Raw genomic sequence first — 20,489 nt, 5'->3', positions numbered from 1 at the left:
GCTCACAGTCGGCTACTAGATGGATCACAGGGGCCCCAATGGAGGAACTAGAGAAAGTAATCAAGGAGCTGAAGGGTTCTGCAACCCTATAGGTGGAACAAAAATATGAACTACCCAGTACCCCTCAGAGCTCGTGTCTCTAGCTGCATTTGTATCAGAAGATGGCCTAGTTGGCCATTAGTGGAAACCGAGGCCCATTGGTCGTGCCAAGTCTGCCTTATTCAGCACAGGGTAATGCCAGGGCCAAGAAGTAGGAGTGGGTGGGGGAGGGGGTGGGAGACTTTTGGGATAGCATTGGAAATGTAAATGAAATAAATATCTAATTAAAACAAACAAAAAATAACCAAAAAAGACCCAAAAACCAAAAAACAAACAAAGCAAAGCAAACAAACAAAAAAAATACAGTATACTTTGATTGATTCAAACCTCATGATTTTTCCATTTCTTTGAGAAATTATATGTAATAACTCTACCCATGTGATCTTATAAGGTTTGTTGTGCTCATTCCTTGGGAAGATGTTGAGTGGGTGTATGGATGAGAAAGAGAGCAAAGCTCTAAGCACATGCACTAATGATCTTAGTCAACCAATGTGCATATGGTAGAATACTATGATTTGTTCTTCTAACCAATTTTACTTTCAAAGTAGTTTCACTATTGCTAGCAAAACTACAGTCACTAGTGTCTTTCCCACACACATAAAACACCTGAGCCACCGTCATATGTATCACCAAAACATTTTGCCACCATGGATAACTGCTCATAAATGCCACATCTTTGGAGTTCTTACACAACTTTTTAACATCTCCACTGAAGAATCTTCTCTCTCAGTAACTATTTACTCTTTGTAAAACCTCAGGGAAGGACCCTATTATTCTGGTAACTTTCTGAGCTTCCCAGTGTCTTAAGTTTCATTAGATTTCCAAATTTTCAAACTGTCCCTCCTCCCTCCAGAAAAGAAGAAAGTTTTCATTTTAGAGGAAAATAGCCACCCAACGAGACCAAAACCATGATATTATATTTTTAAACTTTGGAATAAAATATAGTCATATCAGCTTAATTTGGCAAATTAAATTAATAGTGGCCATATGCATTGAAACATATAACTGCATTAGGCATATTATCATTTTAAGTTAACGATCAGCTCATATGTTAAATAAGAGAATTGGAAGGGACTTGAATTGTACCTGGAGGGATAGTAATACCTGTATCTCTTTGGTCTGAAATGCTTTACAAGGTCAGCCATGTCAAAAAGCAATATTCACAAAATTAAACACAAACAGCCCATCCAAATTAGATAATTAAATATATTATGCTTTGAGTATAGTTACTCTTTGAAGCATGTCTGCAGGCATAACACTTGCTGCTGTCAGAAACACTGTGATGGCAGGAGGCAGGGCTGGGTCCTGCTGGCTAACCAGCAGAAGACCAGAGATCATTAACTTCTTCTTTTAGTTTCAGGTGAGCTCTGCCTGTAGGGTGTGCATTCACATGTACACCTTTCAAAATGAAGTTGTTGATGTTGAAGAACCAAACATTTTCCTCTATTAGAATATAAAATCTCTTGGATGAGCGGGATACATGAACTTTATCTGCCATTAGAATTGGACAGACTTCTTTATAAGAATAGTATCACATTTGACAAACAAGATGAAGGTCTGGGAAGATCGTTAAGTCGGAAAAGTCTTTGCCATGTACGGTGGAGTCCTGAGTTTGAATTTCTGAGAACACAAGTAAAGCCAGATTTGTTGCTCCTATTTTGAAATAGGAAGGTGAGGCAAGCTAAAGCCTAGAATCTCATGGACTGACTTGCTTGACATACACAGTCTCACAAACATGATGGAAGGTGAAGACCTACACCTTAAGTTATCTTCTGGCCTCCACATATATGCCTGAAAAATGCACACACACACACACACATATACACAGAAACACACACACAGAAACACACAGAAACACACAGAAACACACACACACTAAATGCAAGGGTAGAAAAGAGGGGAAGAAAATTTGACACCTTGAATCAAAAGATAATGTAGAAGGAGAAGGAAAACTTCTAGAAGAGGAGGGTGTCAGAGAGAGTCTCTTAGCCTTTGTGATTTTGCTTTCAGAATGTAATATGCAGACAGGAATTTACACTAGGGAGAAGCTGCTTGAAACACTTGTCTTTTTCATACCCAAATGAAAATTTAGGGTGATGTGACTCACATAGCTTGGTTATGCTTTGGTGTAAAACCTTCCAAAATACACATATGCAATATTTGGAAGGATTTTTTTTAAGTTTAAAATTCCAAAGGATGCTTTTGATTAAAGTTATTTGGCACTAAGTCTTTTCTTGATACACTCCAGAATTACATGAAGGTCAAATAAAAGCTACTTTCAACGTGAATAACTTGATTTTATAAAATTATAATACACTTTAATGACTGTGGGAGATTTGTTCATGGCAGAAAACTGACACTTTTCCTTAGTCAACGCACATTTTATTAAAAATCAATGTAGTCTATTATGTAGGGCCTATTAAAAATGTTAATAAAAGCTGATTTATAAAAATAAAGCAACTCTAATTTAATGGAGTTCTAAACTGATGATAGCTGCAGTGTTCAGTCAGCACACATTTACAGAACATTCACAATGTCTTAGCCACTAGGACAAGAATCAATAAAGAATCCTTTATCGTTCCTTCAGGTGTTTAGTGAGAAACATGTATCTTAACATTATACAGTGGACTCAGGTACCCGGGGTTGTACATTATTTCAAGAGCATTTAAAAGAATCATTTCTACTCAATTTTAAATAGAATTAAGCCTGAGGAAACACAGAAGGATAATACCCACTCTGAATGATGTAAATGAGTATATAGAAGACTGGAGAATAGTTTCAGATTCATGCTCACAGGTTTTGGTACTGAAATCATGTGTGAGCATGTGTGTATGTGTGCATGTTCAGATGAATGTAAGGAAGTGAATGTATAGATGCACAGGTCTTCATGCAGAGGCCAGAGGACATTGGATCTCTACCTTTCATTAACTGAATGTAAAAAAAAAAAAAAAGTGATTTTAGCTGGCTAGCTGTCTGATCTACAAGCTCCTGGGATCTGCCTGGCTCTGCTTCCAGTAGCTTCATTACAGGCATAGAAAGCCACGCCAGGGTTTTTACAGGGATGCTAGATATCCAAACTCTGATTCTTGTGCTGACAAAGTGAATGTTTTCATTTACTGAGCAATCTCTGGGCCCCAATTATGGGCATTTATCATTTACAGAGTGGATAGCTTTTGTTTTCTGGGGTTTGTCCTTTTGATACGAAAGATTGGTTTCTAGACAATCTTTGTTCATTGGCTTCCAAGAAAGCTGCGATTGTAAATTAACTCCTAGTGCCAGATGAGGCACTGCAAGTGAGGCCAGTACTTTTTTTTTTCTTATGTAATTTTCTATTAAATCAGTCTTCTACTTTACAGATTCTAAATCTGCACTCTTCTAATATTGAATTTTATTCCCCAACAGGTATTTTTTTGATAATTGTAAATGAATAAGTTAAAAATCATGTACAAAAGAAAGAGATATTAGGAATAAGGAGTCAGCTTTCTAAGTAAAGAGTTTGCCCTGTGAGCATATTGACTTTAGTTCAATACCCAAAACTGATGTAAACAAAACAAAATGCTAAACATGAGGGCATATACTTGTAATACCAGAGATGGAGAGGTAGAAATAAGGGGTTTGGAGGAGCGAGCTTTTATTCTGGTTAATCTAATCCACTTGGTGAGTTCCAGGACAGTGAGAAACCCTGTGTCAAAAACTAAAACAGAACCTGAGGAATAGCATTGAAGTTGTGGACTGACACAAGGGTGCAGAAGCACATATGTAAGTGCACATTCACACACTCACAGAAAGAAACAAACAAATTAAAATAAAAAAAAAAACAAAAACAAAAAAGCAACTATGCAGAATACTTGTCATGGCAAATCTTGATTGTAAGTGGCCATAGAGAACCCGGGTAAAGAACTGTCTTTTTTTTTTTTTTTTTTTTTTTTTTTATATATTTTTATTACATATTTTCCTCAATTACATTTCCAATACTATCCCAAAAGTCCCCCATAGCGCCCCCCACTTCCCTACCCACCCATTCCCATTCTTTTGGCCCTGGCATTCCCCTATATTGGGGCATATAAAGTTTGCAAGTCCAATGGGCCTCTCTTTCCATTGATGGCCGACTAGACCATCTTTCGATACATATGCAGCTAGAGACAAGAGCTCCAGGGTTCTGGTTAGTACATCATGTTGTTCCAACAATAGGGTTGCAGATCCCTTTGGCTCCTTGGGTACTTTCTCTAGCTTCTCCATTGGGAGCCCTGTGATACATCCAATAGCTGACTGTGAACATCCACTCCTGTGTTTGCTAGGCCCCGGCATCGTCTCACAAGAGACAGCTATATTTGGGTCCTTTCAGCAAAATCTTGCTAGTGTATGCAATGGTGTCAGCGTTTAGAAGCTGATTATGGGACGGATCCCTGGATACAGCAGTCTCTAAATGGTCCATCCTTTCATCACAGCTACTGACTTTGTCTCTGTAACTCCTTCCCTGGGTGTTTTGTTCCCAATTCTAAGAAGGTGCACAGTGTCCACACTTTGGTCTTCATTCTTCTTGAGTTTCATGCGTTTATCAAATTGTATCTTATATCTTGGGTATCCTAAGTTTTGGGCTAATATCCACTTATCAATGAATACATATTGTGTGAGTTCTTTTGTGATTGTGTTACTTCACTCAAGATGATGCCCTCCAGGTCCATCCATTTGGCTAGGAATTTCATAAATTCATTCTTTTTAATAGCTGAGTAGTACTCCATTGTGTAAATGTACCATAATTTCTGTATCCATTCCTCTGTTGAGGGACATCTGGGTTCTTTCCAGCTTCTGGCTATTATAAATAGGGCTGCTATGAACATAGTGGAGCATGTGTCCTTTTTACCGATTGGGACATCTTCTGGATATATGCCCAGGAGGGGTATTGCTGGATCCTCCGGTAGTACTATGTCCAATTTTCTGAGGAACCGCCAGACTGATTTCCAGAGTGGTTGTACAAGCTTGCAATCCCACCAACAATGGAGGAGTGTTCCTCTTTCTCCACATCCTCGCCAGCATCTGCTGTCACCTGAATTTTTGATCTTAGCCATTCTGACTGGTGTGAGGTGGAATCTCAGGGTTGTTTTGATTTGCATTTCCCTGATGATTAAGGATGTTGAACATTTTTTCAGGTGCTTCTCTGCCATTCGGTATTCCTCAGGTGAGAATTCTTTGTTCAGTTCTGAGCCCCATTTTTTAATGGGGTTATTTGACTTTCTGGAGTCCACCTTCTTGAGTTCTTTATATATATTGGATATTAGTCCCTTATCTGATTTAGGATAGGTGAAGATCCTTTCCCAATCTGTTGGTGGTTTTTTTGTCTTATTGATGGTGTCTTTAGCCTTGCAGAAGCTTTGTAGTTTCATGAGGTCCCACTTGTCAATTCTCGATCTTACAGCACAAGCCATTACTGTTCTATTCAGGAATTTTTCCCCTGTGCCCATATCTTCAAGGCTTTTCCCCACTTTCTCCTCTATAAGTTTCAGTGTCTCTGGTTTTATGTGAAGTTCCTTGATCCACTTAGACTTGACCTTAGTACAAGGAGATAGGAATGGATCGATTCGCATTCTTCTACATGTTAACAACCAGTTGTGCCAGCACCATTTGTTGAAAATGCTGTCTTTCTTCCACTGGATGTTTTTAGCTCCCTTGTCGAAGATCAAGTGACCATAGGTGTGTGGGTTCATTTCTGGGTCTTCAATTCTATTCCATTGGTCTATTTGTCTGTCACTATACCAGTACCATGCAGTTTTTATCACAATTGCTCTGTAGTAGAGCTTTAGGTCCGGCATGGTGATTCCACCAGAGGTTCTTTTATCCTTGAGAAGAGTTTTTGCTATCCTAGGTTGTGAGTGTTCTCTGAATCGCCCGCGAATGAGGACACCACACACGATAGGGTTCTTCTGCAGCAAGCTTTATGCGTCTTGAGAGGGAGAGCATAAGCTTCACAACCGGAGACCCCAGGCAGTCCGAGCCCCTCCCTTTTATAAGAAATTCTCCCCGCCTCGGACGTAGCAAGCCATGATTGGCTCAACACTGATCACCCCATCCCTGAGGCGGAGCTGCCCGGGGCGGGGATTTCCAGCGCAGGCGCAAACTAGGTGTTTACTAGTTGGTGCTGAGGAAATGACTCAGCACCGGAAGATAGCGGCGCCCCACATCTCCCCCTTTTTTATCTAATAAAACCAACTGGACACCCAGTATGAGAGGACGGGAACATTGGCCGAATCCTCTTACTCAGAGATGTAAGAACTATGTCCGCAAGCAACAACTAGGCTTGAGTGGGACCCGAAGTTGCTCCGACCTGTCCCTCTGCCATTTTTTCGAGGATGGGAAGACTAGGGCAGGAAACCCCCACTAGACGGCATATTCCCCAGGTGGGACGGGGGGACCACCTGTGCGATGCATTGCTCTACAATCCTCTAGGGCTGCTGAAGCTCACCCGCTAAAGCGTGGGCAGCCAGCGACCAGTGGTGCAAATCAATTTTGTTTAAGCGCCGCCAACCATACCTGTGCAGATTGCCCCTGCTCCAGGGCAGCAAGCGCCTGGGATATCATGATTTTGTCTCTATTGTTTTTCTTATATAATTTGCAGATTAACCATAAGCTAAGTGCCAGTCCAAAGCAGAGGAGGATTCCGAATAAGCCCACCCCCACCCATTCTTTAAAATAAGAGAAGGCCGATGAAATCCAGGACGCGAAGCCTTCAGTCAGGGAAAAATCAAGTCGCGTGGAGTTGATCTCTACTATAGCCATCCGAAGCTCTTGGAGAGTCTGATCAAATTCCATCGACCAATTATTTCTCAGCTGTAAGGACAAATTCTTAGAAAGGTTTGCAGCACGGGTAAAATTTTTAAATTGTATGGAGGTAATACAGAGGCCTGGCAGTTTCATTTCACATCCCAATTGGGCAATTTGCCAAAGAATGTCTATTTGTTCTTGAACCAAGTCTATACGTTGGTTCACCAATAACAGACCCCCCTGTAATTGGGAGTATGCGAAATGCCCCTTATCCATGGCTACAGTGATTGAGGCCGAGAGTTGGTTGATGGTATCGGCCGTTTGTATTGTCCCGCTCAAAGCTAACGCAGAGGCGGTAACCGAGGCAGTGATCCCCACTGCCGCTAAGGTACCAACTATAACTGCCGATACTCCAAAATCTCTTTTTTCTCTAAACAAGGCCAAAGAGCTGGGCGCCACCACCGGGACCGGAATAAATCGGGGCAAGCGCATTATCAAAGCTAAAGGAAATTTAGTAGCATTCCAGCACATCACATAATAACAGGCATTCTCACTACAATTTAACTGACTAAAATCATGTGAGCTGGTGGAATTACTAACTACCCATAAAAAAGGGGGCCAAACGCATACAGGCACCGGCCCAAAATCCTTAGTCTGTTGGAAGGCCCAGGGGGACTCATCGCCAAATGACTGTGAGCACAATACCCCCTTTCTAATACGTGCTCCTTGCACAAAGCCTATGGGGGTTAAATCTGTGCAACTGCCATTAAGGCCGCACAGCAACCACAAATCAAAAGGGTTGCCGGTGGCCCTGGGGTTATCCAGACCATTGAGTTTTGCAATATGGAATGATCCATTGGCCAGAGGGGGAGAAAAGGTAAAGTGATTCCCAATAGTCCCTGTTCTGCGAGATTGGCAACCGGACCATGGTAAGATTGACAATGTCTCTTCCTTAGTAGAGCAAAAGGGTGCCAATTTGGGTTGTTTAACAAGTTGGATAATGCTTTTAGGCCAAACTGCTATAACTGAAGTTGCATTTGCACACCAGTGGGTTCCATTAGCGGCCCATACATTGGAAATGAGTGTAGAGACCTGTGACAATAACCCAATACAGTAATTTGATGGGTTGCCGCTGATGAAACACAAGCTCCCTTTAAATATAAAGGTTCTATTATCTATTACCCGTTCAGCTTGTGGGTCCCATGGTAAATATGGTAAACCTAAGGTATCTTCGGTCACAAACAAGCGGGGGAATACTTGCGCATCATGTGTCACTGGCATTGGCAGCGGGAACGTCGACATTATTCCCCATCGGAGCTCCTCCCGTTTGGATGTCACTTGCAGGGGCAGGGTGATTCCCAATATCAGCAGGGCGATCTTCATCATCTTGGGGTATTGATCGTGTTAGTCTTTCTGGGACCCAGAATGGATTTTGTTCGTTCTGCGGGAAAACACAAACAGCTCCCCTGGATCTTATTAGAATAGGATCCGGGCCTCTCCATTTGTTGGTTAAGACATCTTTCCATTTTATTAATTCTTTGGGTCTAGTTGGTTCAGAACAATGTCGTTCTGCCGCAGTATGGCCGTGTGCGTCAAGATTTAAAAAATTGAGGGTGAATAGTGCCAATGACACAGACACTTTTGGCGTACGGGGTATAGCTTCATCAGCGCCCCCTTTTTGTTTAACAACATAAGATTTAAGGGTCCGATGTGCTCTCTCAACAATGCCTTGACCTTGTGGGTTATATGGGATACCAGTTAGATGCGTTACTCCCATTTGGCGACAAAAGCTTTGAAATTTTTGTGAAGTATAAGCTGGTCCGTTGTCAGTTTTAATAAATTTAGGTTGTCCCCAAGCGCTCCAAGCCTCGAGGCAGTGTTGGATCGCATGTGTTGCCTTTTCTCCCACATGGGGAGATGCAAAAATAATGCCAGAGCAGGTATCAACGGACACATGAAGATATTGTAACTTGCCAAAGGAGGGGACATGTGTGACATCCATTTGCCATATTTGTAAAGGCTGAACGCCGCGGGGGTTGATCCCCACATGAGGGAGGGGCAGAAACTCACAGCAATTTTGGCAGCTAGTAACGATGTCACGAGCTTCTTTCCTAGTCAAGGAGAAGCGACGGCGCAACGTTTCTGCCGTTACATGAAAGCGATTGTGGAATCCTTTTGCAGCTTCCACAGAGGATGACAGGGCTGTGGCTATTAATTTGGTGGCTTTGTCTGCCAAGTCATTACCCAGGGACATGGGGCCAGGTAGGCCTGAATGAGCCCTGATATGAGTGATGAAAACTGGGAATTTTCTTTGAAGCAACACTGATTGTATTTCTTGAAAAATTTGTGCTAAAGTGCTAGAGGGTTTGATTACTCCAGCCACCTCCAGCAAGTTTACTGCATTTACTACATAACTAGAGTCTGACACAATATTGAGGGGTTCAGAGAAGGTTTTTAATACCTCCAGAACCACTAGACACTCTATTACTTGAGGTGATGCTTCTTTATATTGTTTGGAACATATTTTGCCATTGACCACAAAGGCCCCTACACCATTCTTGGAGCCATCGGTATACACCATGAGCCCTTCCTTAATTGGGTTTCTTACCGTTACCTGCGGGAACACAATTGACTGGCTCTGGGCAAAGTGTAGGATCGGGTGTTTGGGATAGTGATTGTCTATGCTTCCAGGGAAAGTTGTAACTAGTATAGCCCAGTCATTAGATGTGGCGGCCAAGGTCTGAACTTGCACAGAGGTATAAGGCACCACCAGGAGGTGGGGGCTACGCCCGAAATGGGTGATGGCTGCTTTATAGCCTCTGAGTGCAAGCTGAGCTATGGCTTCAGGATACCAATGTATTATTTTTGCTGGGGATACATTTGGGTGAACCCATAGCAGGGGCCCATTCTGCCAAAGAACGGCAGTTGGCAAATGGGCAGTCTGTAAGACACACAGACTAAAGGGTTGTGATTCTTCGATACGGAGCAGCTGCGCTTGTGCCAGGGCCATTTCCACCTTTTGTAGGGCCAGATCAGCAGCTGGAGTCAATGTTCGGGGGGACGTGATGTGCGAATCTCCTTCTAAGATATTGAACAAAGATCTTAATTCCGAAGTGGGGATTTTTAAAAAGGGTCTAAGCCAGTTAATGTCCCCCAACAATTTCTGAAAATCATTTAGGGTATGGAGGTGGTCCCTTCTTATCTCTAATTTTTGAGGTATGATGTTATTTGGTGTCACCATGGTACCCAGGAACTGTCCAGTATTTGAAATTTGGACCTTTTCTACAGCTATTTGAAGTCCCCATTGACTCAAAGTTCTAATTAAAAGGGGGTAGGCCCTTTGAAGCAGGCCAAGGTCCTTGTGGCACAGAAGGATGTCGTCCATATAATGGAGCATGACTAACGAGGGAAATTGATCCCTTACTGGAGAAAGGGCCTCCTGCACATAAAGTTGGCACATAGTAGGGCTGTTGGACATTCCTTGTGGCAGAACCTTCCATTGGTACCTTTTATCGGGTTCCATATGATTAACAGAGGGTATGGTGAAGGCAAATCTGGGCCTATCTATTGGACATAGAGGTATAGAAAAGAAACAGTCTTTAATATCTATTATAATCAAATTCCAACCCCTGGGCAGGGCGGAGAGCACAGGAAGGCCTCTTTGCACAGGGCCAAACAAATGCATTTGTTCATTAATGGCTCTAAGGTCATGGAGCAACCTCCATTTCCCTGATCTTTTCTTAATAACAAATATGGGAGTATTCCAGGGGGAGGTAGAAGGTTCTATATGATCCAATTTTAGTTGTTCATTTACTAATTGTATTGCGGCCTCCATTTTTTCAGAGGATAGGGGCCATTGGGGGACCCACACCGGGTCCTCTGTTTTCCACGGTATAGGCCGAACCGTCCCCATGGCCCCTAGGAAAAACCCAGTCCTTGTCGGGCTATATTTCCTACTGGTGAAATAGGCTCAATTCCTCCTTGCTCTGACCGTCCTAATCCTTTGCCTGTCCTGTAACCCATCTTTAGCATCATGTTTTTTGCCTTGTTCAAACCTTCCCCCAACACAATTTTTTCATTAGACAGGGTTAGGCCCAAATGTTGCATAATGTCTCTCCCCCAAAGGTTTACTGGGAGCGGGAGCACATAAGGTTCAAATTTACCCTTTTGTCCTTCAGGAGCCTTCCAAGTCAAACTCATTGAGCTTATGGCAGGGCATGAATGATATCCCAGGCCTTGTAGAGAGTGGGACGATTTTGTAGTGGGCCAAGCTTTTGGCCACCAGTGCGTGGATATAATACTTTTGTCTGCCCCGGTATCAAGAATACCTTCAAACCTTTTTCCATTTACTTCGAGGCAGAGTTTGGGCCTTTCATTCAGGGATACAACAAGGTAAGCTGAATCAGTTCCTGACGACCCCATCGTTTTGGGACTGGGGCCTGGGGAGCCCTCCCAGAGGGTGTCGGGGAGGAGCAGCAATTGAGCTATCCTATCTCCTGCACTGATGGAAAACACGCCCCTGGGGCTGGAACATAAGACCTGTATTTCGGGGGAATGTAGGTGGTCAACAACCCCAGGATGGACCACTAGGCCCCGTAAGGTGAGTGATCCTCGTCCGAGGATAAGGCCCATGGTCCCAGGGGGCAAAGGTGACATTGGCTCTATAGGTACTGGTTGGATACTCATTTGGGGCATTAGTAGGAGGTCGGAGGCGGCGCGCAGGTCCACCCTTGTGGGTCTTCCTGGGTCGCCTCTTCCGCCATCCCGGAGGTTCTGACAAACCGGTTCCCATATCTTTGAGGGCCCTGGGACCGTGGGCCCAATGACCCGTTTTTTGACACATTGGGAGCAGGAACATTTAATGGAGGCAAAAGCCTTCCCTGTATATCTCGCACTGAGCGACATTGATCTGCTCTATGGTACCCTTTACCACACCTCGTGCAGAGGGTCAAGACCCCCCCTTTCTTGTCTGGGGCTTTGCAATCTCTTTTGAAATGTCCAGGCTTACCACAATTAAAACAGGTCCGTTCACCGGTCTTCTTTTGTGGAGGATGCTTTTGTGCTAACATGATGGCGGCCGCGAGGCCAGTATTGCTAAGTGGACCTCCAATCTCTCTACACACTCTTAGCCATTCTTGCAACCCTTTTGATTTTCTAGGAGCAATGGCATTCCTGCATTCCTGGGTGGCTTGTTCAAAGATCAGTTGCTCAATAAAGGGTCCTATCCCCTCTGGGTCCCCAAAGATTTTTCCTGCCGCCTCCATCATGCGTGCGATGAAGTCGGCAAAGGGCTCCTGGGGCCCTTGAACAATTTTTGTAAGCTGATTGGTGGTTTCTCCCTTGCGATTAAGTGACTTCCAGGCCCGTATGGCTGTGCTGGAAATCTGGGCGTACGCCCCCCAATGGTAATTAATTTGATCTGCGGCCCACGGGCCTTGGCCTGTTAAAAGGTCAAATGTCCAATCCCGCTGCTCTTGCGTAAGGGCTATTGCGTTGGCCCTGGCCTGGGACTGGGCTGCCTCATGCCACAAGGCTTTCCATTCTATGTATTGTCCCATAGTAGGCAAGGCGGCCTTAACCACCATTTGCCAATCACTAGGTGTCATGGCAGTTTGTGCCATTCTTTCAAGAATCATAATAGTAAAATTAGCATTGGGACCATATTTTCTTACTGATTCTGCAAGATCTTTTATCTGACTATAGTCTACAGGAGCGTAGATTCTCCCCCCTTCTTGTTCATAAACAGGAAACGCTAATTGTAGCTTGCGGAGGATCTTTTGGGGAAAAAAGGAAGTTGTGGATGACCGGGCCTCATAAGGTGGGGGAGCGGAGGGAATGGCGGCAGCCAACAATCTCCTATCCTTAGAGGAGACACCGGACGCGGGCTTACTTGACTTAGGTCGCCCGCCTTCATCTGGGTGATACCTTTCTCCTTTATATCTAACTGCTTCTTCTTCTAACTCGCCCTCTTCCTCCGAGGTCAGTTTACTGTCCTCGGTTTCGGAAGAATCCGAGGTATCTCTTAGGTGGAGGGCAGCCAGTTCTCGGGTCGGATATAACCCGGGCTTGCTGCTCCCCTTCTCTCCCTTTCTATTTCTCCCGGGAGGTCCTTTTTCACTTCCCTTTTTTGCCTTTTTTACGGTTTTTGTGCGCACACCCATCCTCTCACTACGCTCGGATTCTGACATACCTTCCTGCATAGCTTCTAAAACCTTTTGCCCTTTCTTTCGCTCCTCTTCACAGGCCTCATCTTCAAGACAACTCTTAACTAGTTTCCATATGGCCTTAACTCCCAACCTGAGGTCTGAACAGGTTTCTAGATCGTTGCCTAGCTTATTCCATGACGGCAGTGTCAGAGATCCTGACACCGCATACCAGGGAGCTACTCGATCTACTTCCTCAACAAAGCGGCGAAGAACTCTATCCCCAGGCTTCAGGTCCCTTCTTTTGAGAAGTTCTTTTAATGAAGTTTGTACTGATTGAGAAGCCCCCATGATACTCTAAAGGAGACTGCAATTAAGAACTTCAATTTAACACAACCTTCTATGTTCACAAAAGAAGAGGGCTAGGAACCATACAACCAAGGCCACGAGGACGATAATTAAAGCCTCGGGCAATCCCTCCCACGGCCCAGTTAGTTGAAGGGAGTGTGAAAGGGTCAGGTAAAATTCAGGCATACCTTTCCGAGACGTAGTTCCTGCAGTTCTGGACCCTCCCCGTCACCGAGGGATCTCCGACGGTGCTCGCGATGTTCTTCTGTTCTTCGTTTTCCCGGGATTTCGGCACCAGATGTGAGTGTTCTCTGAATCGCCCGCGAATGAGGACACCACACACGATAGGGTTCTTCTGCAGCAAGCTTTATGCGTCTTGAGAGGGAGAGCATAAGCTTCACAACCGGAGACCCCAGGCAGTCCGAGCCCCTCCCTTTTATAAGAAATTCTCCCCGCCTCGGACGTAGCAAGCCATGATTGGCTCAACACTGATCACCCCATCCCTGAGGCGGAGCTGCCCGGGGCGGGGATTTCCAGCGCAGGCGCAAACTAGGTGTTTACTAGTTGGTGCTGAGGAAATGACTCAGCACCGGAAGATAGCGGCGCCCCACACTAGGTTTTTTGTTATTCCAGATGAATTTGCAGATTGCACTTTCTAATTCGTTGAAGAATTGATTTGGAATTTTGATGGGGATTGCATTGAATCTGTAGATTGCTTTTGGCAAGATAGCCATTTTTACAATGTTGATCCTGCCAATCCATGAGCATGGGAGATCTTTCCATCTTCTGAGATCTTCTATAATTTCTTTCTTCAGAGACTTGAAGTTTTTATTATACAGATCTTTCACTTCCTTAGTTAGAGTCACGCCAAGATATTTTATATTATTTGTGACTATTGAGAAGGGTGTTGTTTCCCTAATTTCTTTCTCAGCCTGTTTATTCTTTGTGTAGAGAAAGGCCATTGATTTGTTTGAGTTAATTTTATATCCAGCTACTTCACCGAAGCTGTTTATCAGGCTTAGGAGTTCTCTGGTGGAATTTTTAGGGTCACTTATATATACTATCATATCATCTGCAAAAAGTGATATTTTGACTTCATCTTTTCCAATTTGTATCCCTTTGATCTCCTTTTGTTGTCGAATTGCTCTGGCTAGGACTTCAAGTACAATGTTGAATAGGTATGGAGAAAGTGGACAGCCTTGTCTAGTCCCTGATTTTAGAGGGATTGCTTCAAGCTTCTCACCATTTACTTTGATGTTCGCTACTGGTTGGTTACTTTGATGTTGGCTACTGGTTGGTTACTTTGATGTTTGCTGTAGATTGCTTTTATCATGTTTAGGTATGGGCCTTGAATTCCTGATCTTTCCAAGACTTTTATCATGAATGGGTGTTGGATCTTGTCAAATGCTTTTTCCGCATCTAAGGAGATGACCATGTGGTTTTTGTCTTTGAGTTTGTTTATATACTGGATTACGTTGATGGATTTCCATATATTGAACCATCCCTGCATCCCTGGGATGAAACCTACTTGGTCAGGATGGATGATTGTTTTGATGTGTTCTTGGATTCAGTTAGCAAGAACTTTATTGAGGATTTTTGCATCAATATTCATAAGGGATATTGGTCTGAAGTTTTCTATCTTTGTTGGGTCTTTTTGTGGTTTAGGTATCAGAGTAATTGTGGCTTCATAGAATGAGTTGGGTAGAGTACCTTCTGTTTCTATTTTGTGGAATAGTTTGTGAAGAACTGGGATTAGATCTTCTTTGAAGGTCTGATAGAACTCTGCACTAAACCCATCTGGTCCTGGGCTTTTTTTAGTTGGGAGACTATTAATGACTGCTTCTATTTCTTTGGGGGATATAGGGCTGTTTAGATCATTAACCTGATCTTGATTCAACTTTGGTACCTGGTATCTGTCTAGGAACTTCTCCATTTCATCCAGGTTCTCCAGTTTTGTTGAGTATAGCCTTTGGTAGAAGGATCTGATGGTGTTTTGGATGTCTTCAGGATCTGTTGTTATGTCTCCTTTTTCATTTCTGATTTTGTTAATTAGGATGCTTTCCCTGTGCCCTCTAGTGAGTCTGGCTAAGGGTTTATCTATCTTGTTGATTTTCTCAAAGAACCAGCTCCTTGATTGGTTGATTCTTTGAATAGTTTTTCTTGTTTCCACTTGGTTGATTTCACCCCTGAGTTTGATTATTTCCTGCCGTCTACTCCTCTTGGGTGAATTTGCTTCCTTTTGTTCTAGTGCTTTTAGGTGTGTTGTCAAGCTGCTAATGTGTGCTCTCTCTAGTTTCCTTTTGGAGGCACTCATAGCTATGAGTTTTCCTCTTAGAAATGCTTTCATTGCGTCCCATAAGTTTGGGTATGTTGTGGTTTCATTTTCATTGAACTCTAAAAAGTCCTTAATTTCTTTCTTTATTCCTTCCTTGACCAAGGTATCATTGAGAAGAGTGTTGTTCAGTTTCCACGTGAAGGCTGGCTTTCTATTATTTATTTTGTTATTGAAGATCAGCCTTAGTCCATGGTGATCTGATAGGATGCATGGGACAATTTCAATATTTTTATATCTGTTGAGGCCTGCTTTGTGACCAATTATGTGGTCAATTTTGGAGAAGGTACCATGAGGTGCTCAGAAGAAGGTATATCCTTTCGTTTTAGGATAGAATGTTCTGTAGATATCTGCCAGATCCATTTGATTCATAATTTCTCTTAGTTTCACTGTGTCCCTGTTTAGTTTCTGTTTCCATGATCTGTCCATTGGTGAAAGTGGTGTGTTGAAGTCTCCCACTATTATTGTATAAGGTGCAATGTGTGCTTTGAGATTTACTAAAGTTTCTTTAATGAATGTGGCTGCCTTTGTATTTGGAGCATAGATATTCAGGATTGATAGTTCCTCTTGGAGGATTTTACCTTTGATGAGTATGAAGTGTCCCTCCCTGTCTTTTTTAATGACTTTGGGTTGGAAGTCAATCTTATCAGATATTAGAATGGCTACTCCAGCTTGTTTCTTCATGCCATTTGCTTGGAAAATTGTTTTCCAGCCTTTCATTCTGAGGTAGTGTCTATCCTTTTCTCTGAGATGAGTTTCCTGTAAGCAGCAAAATGTTGGGTCTTGTTTGTGTAGCCAGTTTGTTAGTCTATGTCTTTTTATCGGGGAGTTGAGTCCATTGATATTAAGAGATATTAAGGAAAAGTAATTGTTGTTTCCTGTTATTTTTGTTGTTAAAGTTGGCATTCTGTTCTTGTGGCTGTCTTCTTTTAGGTTTGTTGAGGGATTACCTTCTTGTTGTTTCTAGGGCGTGGTTCCTGTCCTTGTATTGGTTTTTTTCTGTTATTATCCTTTGAAGGGCTGGATTCGTGGAGAGATAATGTGTGAATTTGGTTTTGTCGTGGAATACTTTGGTTTCTCCATCTATGTTAATTGAGAGTTTGGCTGGGTATAGTAGCCTGGGCTGGAATTTGTGTTCTTTTAGTGTCTGTATAACATCCGTCCAGGATCTTCTGGCTTTCATAGTCTCTGGTGAAAAATCTGGTGTAATTCTGATAGGCTTGCCTTTATATGTTACTTGGCCTTTTTCTCTTACTGCTTTTAGTATTCTATCTTTATTTAGAGCATTTGTTGCTCTGATTATTATGTGTCGGGAGGTATTTCTTTTCTGGTCCAGTCTATTTGGAGTTCTGTAGGCTTCTTGTATGTTCATGGGCATCTCTTTCTTTAGATTTGGGAAGTTTTCTTCTATAATTTTGTTGAAGATGTTTGCTGGTCCTTTGAGTTGAAAATCTTCATTCTCAACCACTCCTATTATCCGTAGGTTTGGTCTTCTCATTGTGTCCTGTATTTCTTGGATGTTTTGAGTTAGGATCTTTCTGCATTTTACATTTTCCTTGATTGTTGTGCCGATGTTCTCTATGGAATCTTCTGCACCTGAGATTCTCTCTTCTATCTCTTGTATTCTGTTGCTGATGCTCTTATCTATGGTTCCAGATTTCTTTCCTAGGGTTTCTATCTCCAGTGTTGCCTCATTTTGGGTTTTCTTTATTGTGTCTACTTCCCTTTTTAGGTCTAGTATGGTTTTGTTCATTTCCATCATCTGTTTGGATGTGTTTTCCTGTTTTTCTGTAAGGACTTCTACCTGTTTGATTATGTTATCGTGTTTTTCTTTAAGGATTTGTAACTCTTTAGCAGTGTTCTCCTGCAATTCTTTAAGGGATTTTTGTGCTTTCTCTTTATTGTCTTCTGCCTGTTTAGCAGTGTTCTCCTGCATTTCTTTAAGTGTGTTATTAAAGTCCTTCTTGAAGTTCTCTATCATCATCAGGAGATATGCTTTTAAATCCGTGTCTAGCTTTTCCGGTGTGTTGGGGTGCCCTGGACTGGGCGAAGTGGGGGTGCTGGGTTCTGATGATGGTGAGTGGTCTTGGTTTCTGTTAGTAAGATTATTACGTTTACCTTTCGCCATCTTGTAATCTTTGGGGTTAGTTGTTATCGTTGTCACTGTTTAAAGATTGGAGCAGAAGCTGTGTTCCACTCACCAGCAGTCTCTAAATCCTGCGGCGGGGGTCGTGGGTAGCTGACGGTACCCTGGTGCTGGTCCAGCCGGAAGAGGCCTGTGGTCCTACACAGGCCGTTTTTCTGCTTCCCTAACTAATGCAGTCTCTGGTCCCGCGTGCAATTGGATTGGAGCAGAAGCTGTGTTCCACTCTCCAGAAGTCTTAAGATCCTGTGGTGGGTGTTGTGGGTAGCTGGTGAGTGTCAGCCGACCCTGCGCCCCAGCTGCCCTGGTGCTTTTCTGACCGGAAGAGGGTTGTGGCCCTATGTAGGCCGGATTTCTCTCTCCCCAACCAGAGCAGTCTCAGGTCCCGCGTGATTGGACTGGAACGGAATCTGTGTTCCACTCACCAGCAGTCCCAAAATCCTGCGGCGGGCGTCGTGGGTAGCTGGCGGGTGTCAGGCAACCCTGCGCTCCCGCTACCCTGGCGCTGATCCGGCCGGATGAGGCCTGTGGCCCTACTCAGGCCGGTTTCTGCTTCCCTAACTAATGCAGTCTCAGGTCCCGTGCAATTGGATTGGAGCAGAAGCTGTGTTTCACTCACCAGCAGTCCCAAAATCCTGCGGCGGGGGTCGTGGGTAGCTGGCGGGTGTCAGGCAACCTTGCGCTCCCGCTACCCCAGCGCTGACCTGGCCGGATGAGGCCTGTGGCCCTACTCAGGCCGGTTTCTGCTTCCCTAACTAATGCAGTCTCAGGTCCCGCGCAATTGGATTGGAGCTGAAGCTGTGTTCCACTCACCAGCAGTCCCAAAATCCTGCGGCGGGGGTCGTGGGTAGCTGGCGGGTGTCAGGCAACCCTGCGCTCCCGCTACCCCGGCGCTGATCCAGCTGGATGAGGCCTGTGGCCCTACTCAGGCCGGTTTCTGCTTCCCTAACTAATGCAGTCTCAGGTCCCGCGCAATTGGATTGGAGCAGAAGCTGTGCTCCACTCTCCAGAAGTCTTAAGATCCTGTGGCGGGTGTTGTGGGTAGCTGGCGAGTGTCAGCAGACCCTGCGCGCCAGCTGCCCCGGTGCTTTTCTGACCGGAAGAGGGTTGTGGCCCTATGTAGGCCGGATTTCTCTCTCCCCAACCAGAGCAGTCTCAGGTCCCGCGTGATTGGACTGGAGCAGAAGCTGTGTTCCACTCACCAGCAGTCCCAAAATCCTGCGGTGGGGGTCGTGGGTAGCTGGCGGGTGTCAGGCAACCCTGCGCTCCCGCTACCCCAGCGCTGATCTGGCCGGATGAGGCCTGTGGCCCTACTCAGGCCGGTTTCTGCTTCCCTAACTAATGCAGTCTCAGGTCCCGCGCAATTGGATTGGAGCAGAAGCTGTGCTCCACTCTCCAGAAGTCTTAAGATCCTGTGGCGGGTGTTGTGGGTAGCTGGCGAGTGTCAGCAGACCCTGCGCGCCAGCTGCCCCGGTGCTTTTCTGACCGGAAGAGGGTTGTGGCCCTATGTAGGCCGGATTTCTCTCTCCCCAACCAGAGCAGTCTCAGGTCCCGCGTGATTGGACTGGAGCAGAAGCTGTGTTCCACTCACCAGCAGTCCCAAAATCCTGCGGCGGGGGTCGTGGGTAGCTGGCGGGTGTCAGGCAACCCTGCGCTCCTGCTACCCAGGCGCTGATCCGGCTGGATGAGGCCTGTGGCCCTACTCAGGCCGGTTTCTGCTTCCCTAACTAATGCAGTCTCAGGTCCCGCGCAATTGGATTGGAGCAGAAGCTGTGTTCCACTCACCAGCAGTCCCAAAATCCTGCGGCGGGGGTCGTGGGTAGCTGGCGGGTGTCAGGCAACCCTGCGCTCCCGCTACCCCAGTGCTGATCTGGCTGGATGAGGCCTGTGGCCCTACTCAGGCCGGTTTCTGCTTCCCTAACTAATGCAGTCTCAGGTCCCGCGCAATTGGATTGGAGCTGACGCTGTGTTCCACTCACCAGCAGTCCCAAAATCCTGCGGTGGGGGTCGTGGGTAGCTGGCGGGTGTCAGGCATCCCTGCGCTCCTGCTACCCCGGCGCTGATCCAGCTGGATGAGGCCTGTGGTCCTACTCAGGCCGGTTTCTCAAGAACTGTCTTTATCAGATTGGCTGCTGCACACATCTGTGAGACATTTTCTTGTTTGCTGACTTAGTTATTTACTCTATTACTGTAATAAAATGCAATGACCAAAAGCAACATGGAGAGGAAAAAAGTTTATTTCAGCTCTCCGTTCATAAATCCATCACAGAGAGAAGCTAGGCCAGGAACTGAAGGCAGGAATCTGAAAGCAGAAACTGAAGCAGAGGCCCTGCAGTAAAACTGCTTACTGGCTTATTCCTCAAGGCTTGCTCAGTCTCTTTTCTTATAGTACCATGAACCACTTTCCCAGGGGGTGGCATTGCCCCCAGTGTGTTGGGCCCTCTCAACTCAATGAGCAATCAAGAAAATGACTTTACACACTTGCCTCAGAAAATATGATAGAGACATTCCCTCAATTAAACTCTTCCAAGATAACTCCTGTCAAGTTGACAAAAAACTAACCTAGGACATGATTTTAAAAAAGATCATCTTATATAGGGTGATATCAATTCTAGGCAGATTGGCCTGGGTGTACAAAAAAAAAAAAAAAAAAGCTGGAGCTGGA

At 44.6% G+C, this 20,489-nt stretch overlaps 1 protein-coding gene across 1 annotated transcript; it reads right to left on the bottom strand.

The window, feature by feature from the left end:
* Window positions 1–1,308: 1,308 nt before the first annotated feature.
* LOC147006088 (uncharacterized) lies at window positions 1,309–13,740 on the bottom strand. Its single transcript, XM_085834301.1, has 3 exons — window positions 13,538–13,740; window positions 6,719–8,299; window positions 1,309–1,411 (listed from the first exon to the last, which is right to left on the bottom strand). The coding sequence occupies exons 2-3, from the start codon at window positions 8,242–8,244 to the stop codon at window positions 1,309–1,311; spliced, it is 1,629 nt and encodes a 542-aa protein (XP_085690427.1). The 5' UTR covers window positions 8,245–8,299; window positions 13,538–13,740.
* Window positions 13,741–20,489: the final 6,749 nt, after the last annotated feature.

This window comes from Mus caroli, unplaced genomic scaffold (genome assembly GCF_978045245.1).
Source record: "Mus caroli unplaced genomic scaffold, Mus_caroli_1 scaffold_1, whole genome shotgun sequence".
Classification (NCBI taxonomy): domain Eukaryota; kingdom Metazoa; phylum Chordata; class Mammalia; order Rodentia; family Muridae; genus Mus; species Mus caroli.
This window is presented reverse-complemented; position numbering and strand designations above follow the sequence as displayed.

Coding starts and splice junctions, on each gene's coding strand:
- LOC147006088 (XM_085834301.1), bottom strand. CDS start 8,244: ATGATGAAGATCGCCCTGCTGATATTGGGAATCACCCTGCCCCTGCAA. Junction 1,412..6,718: donor GGACTGGCACTTAGCTTATG/GTTAATCTGCAA, acceptor TCTGCTGGTTAG/CCAGCAGGACCCAGCCCTGC.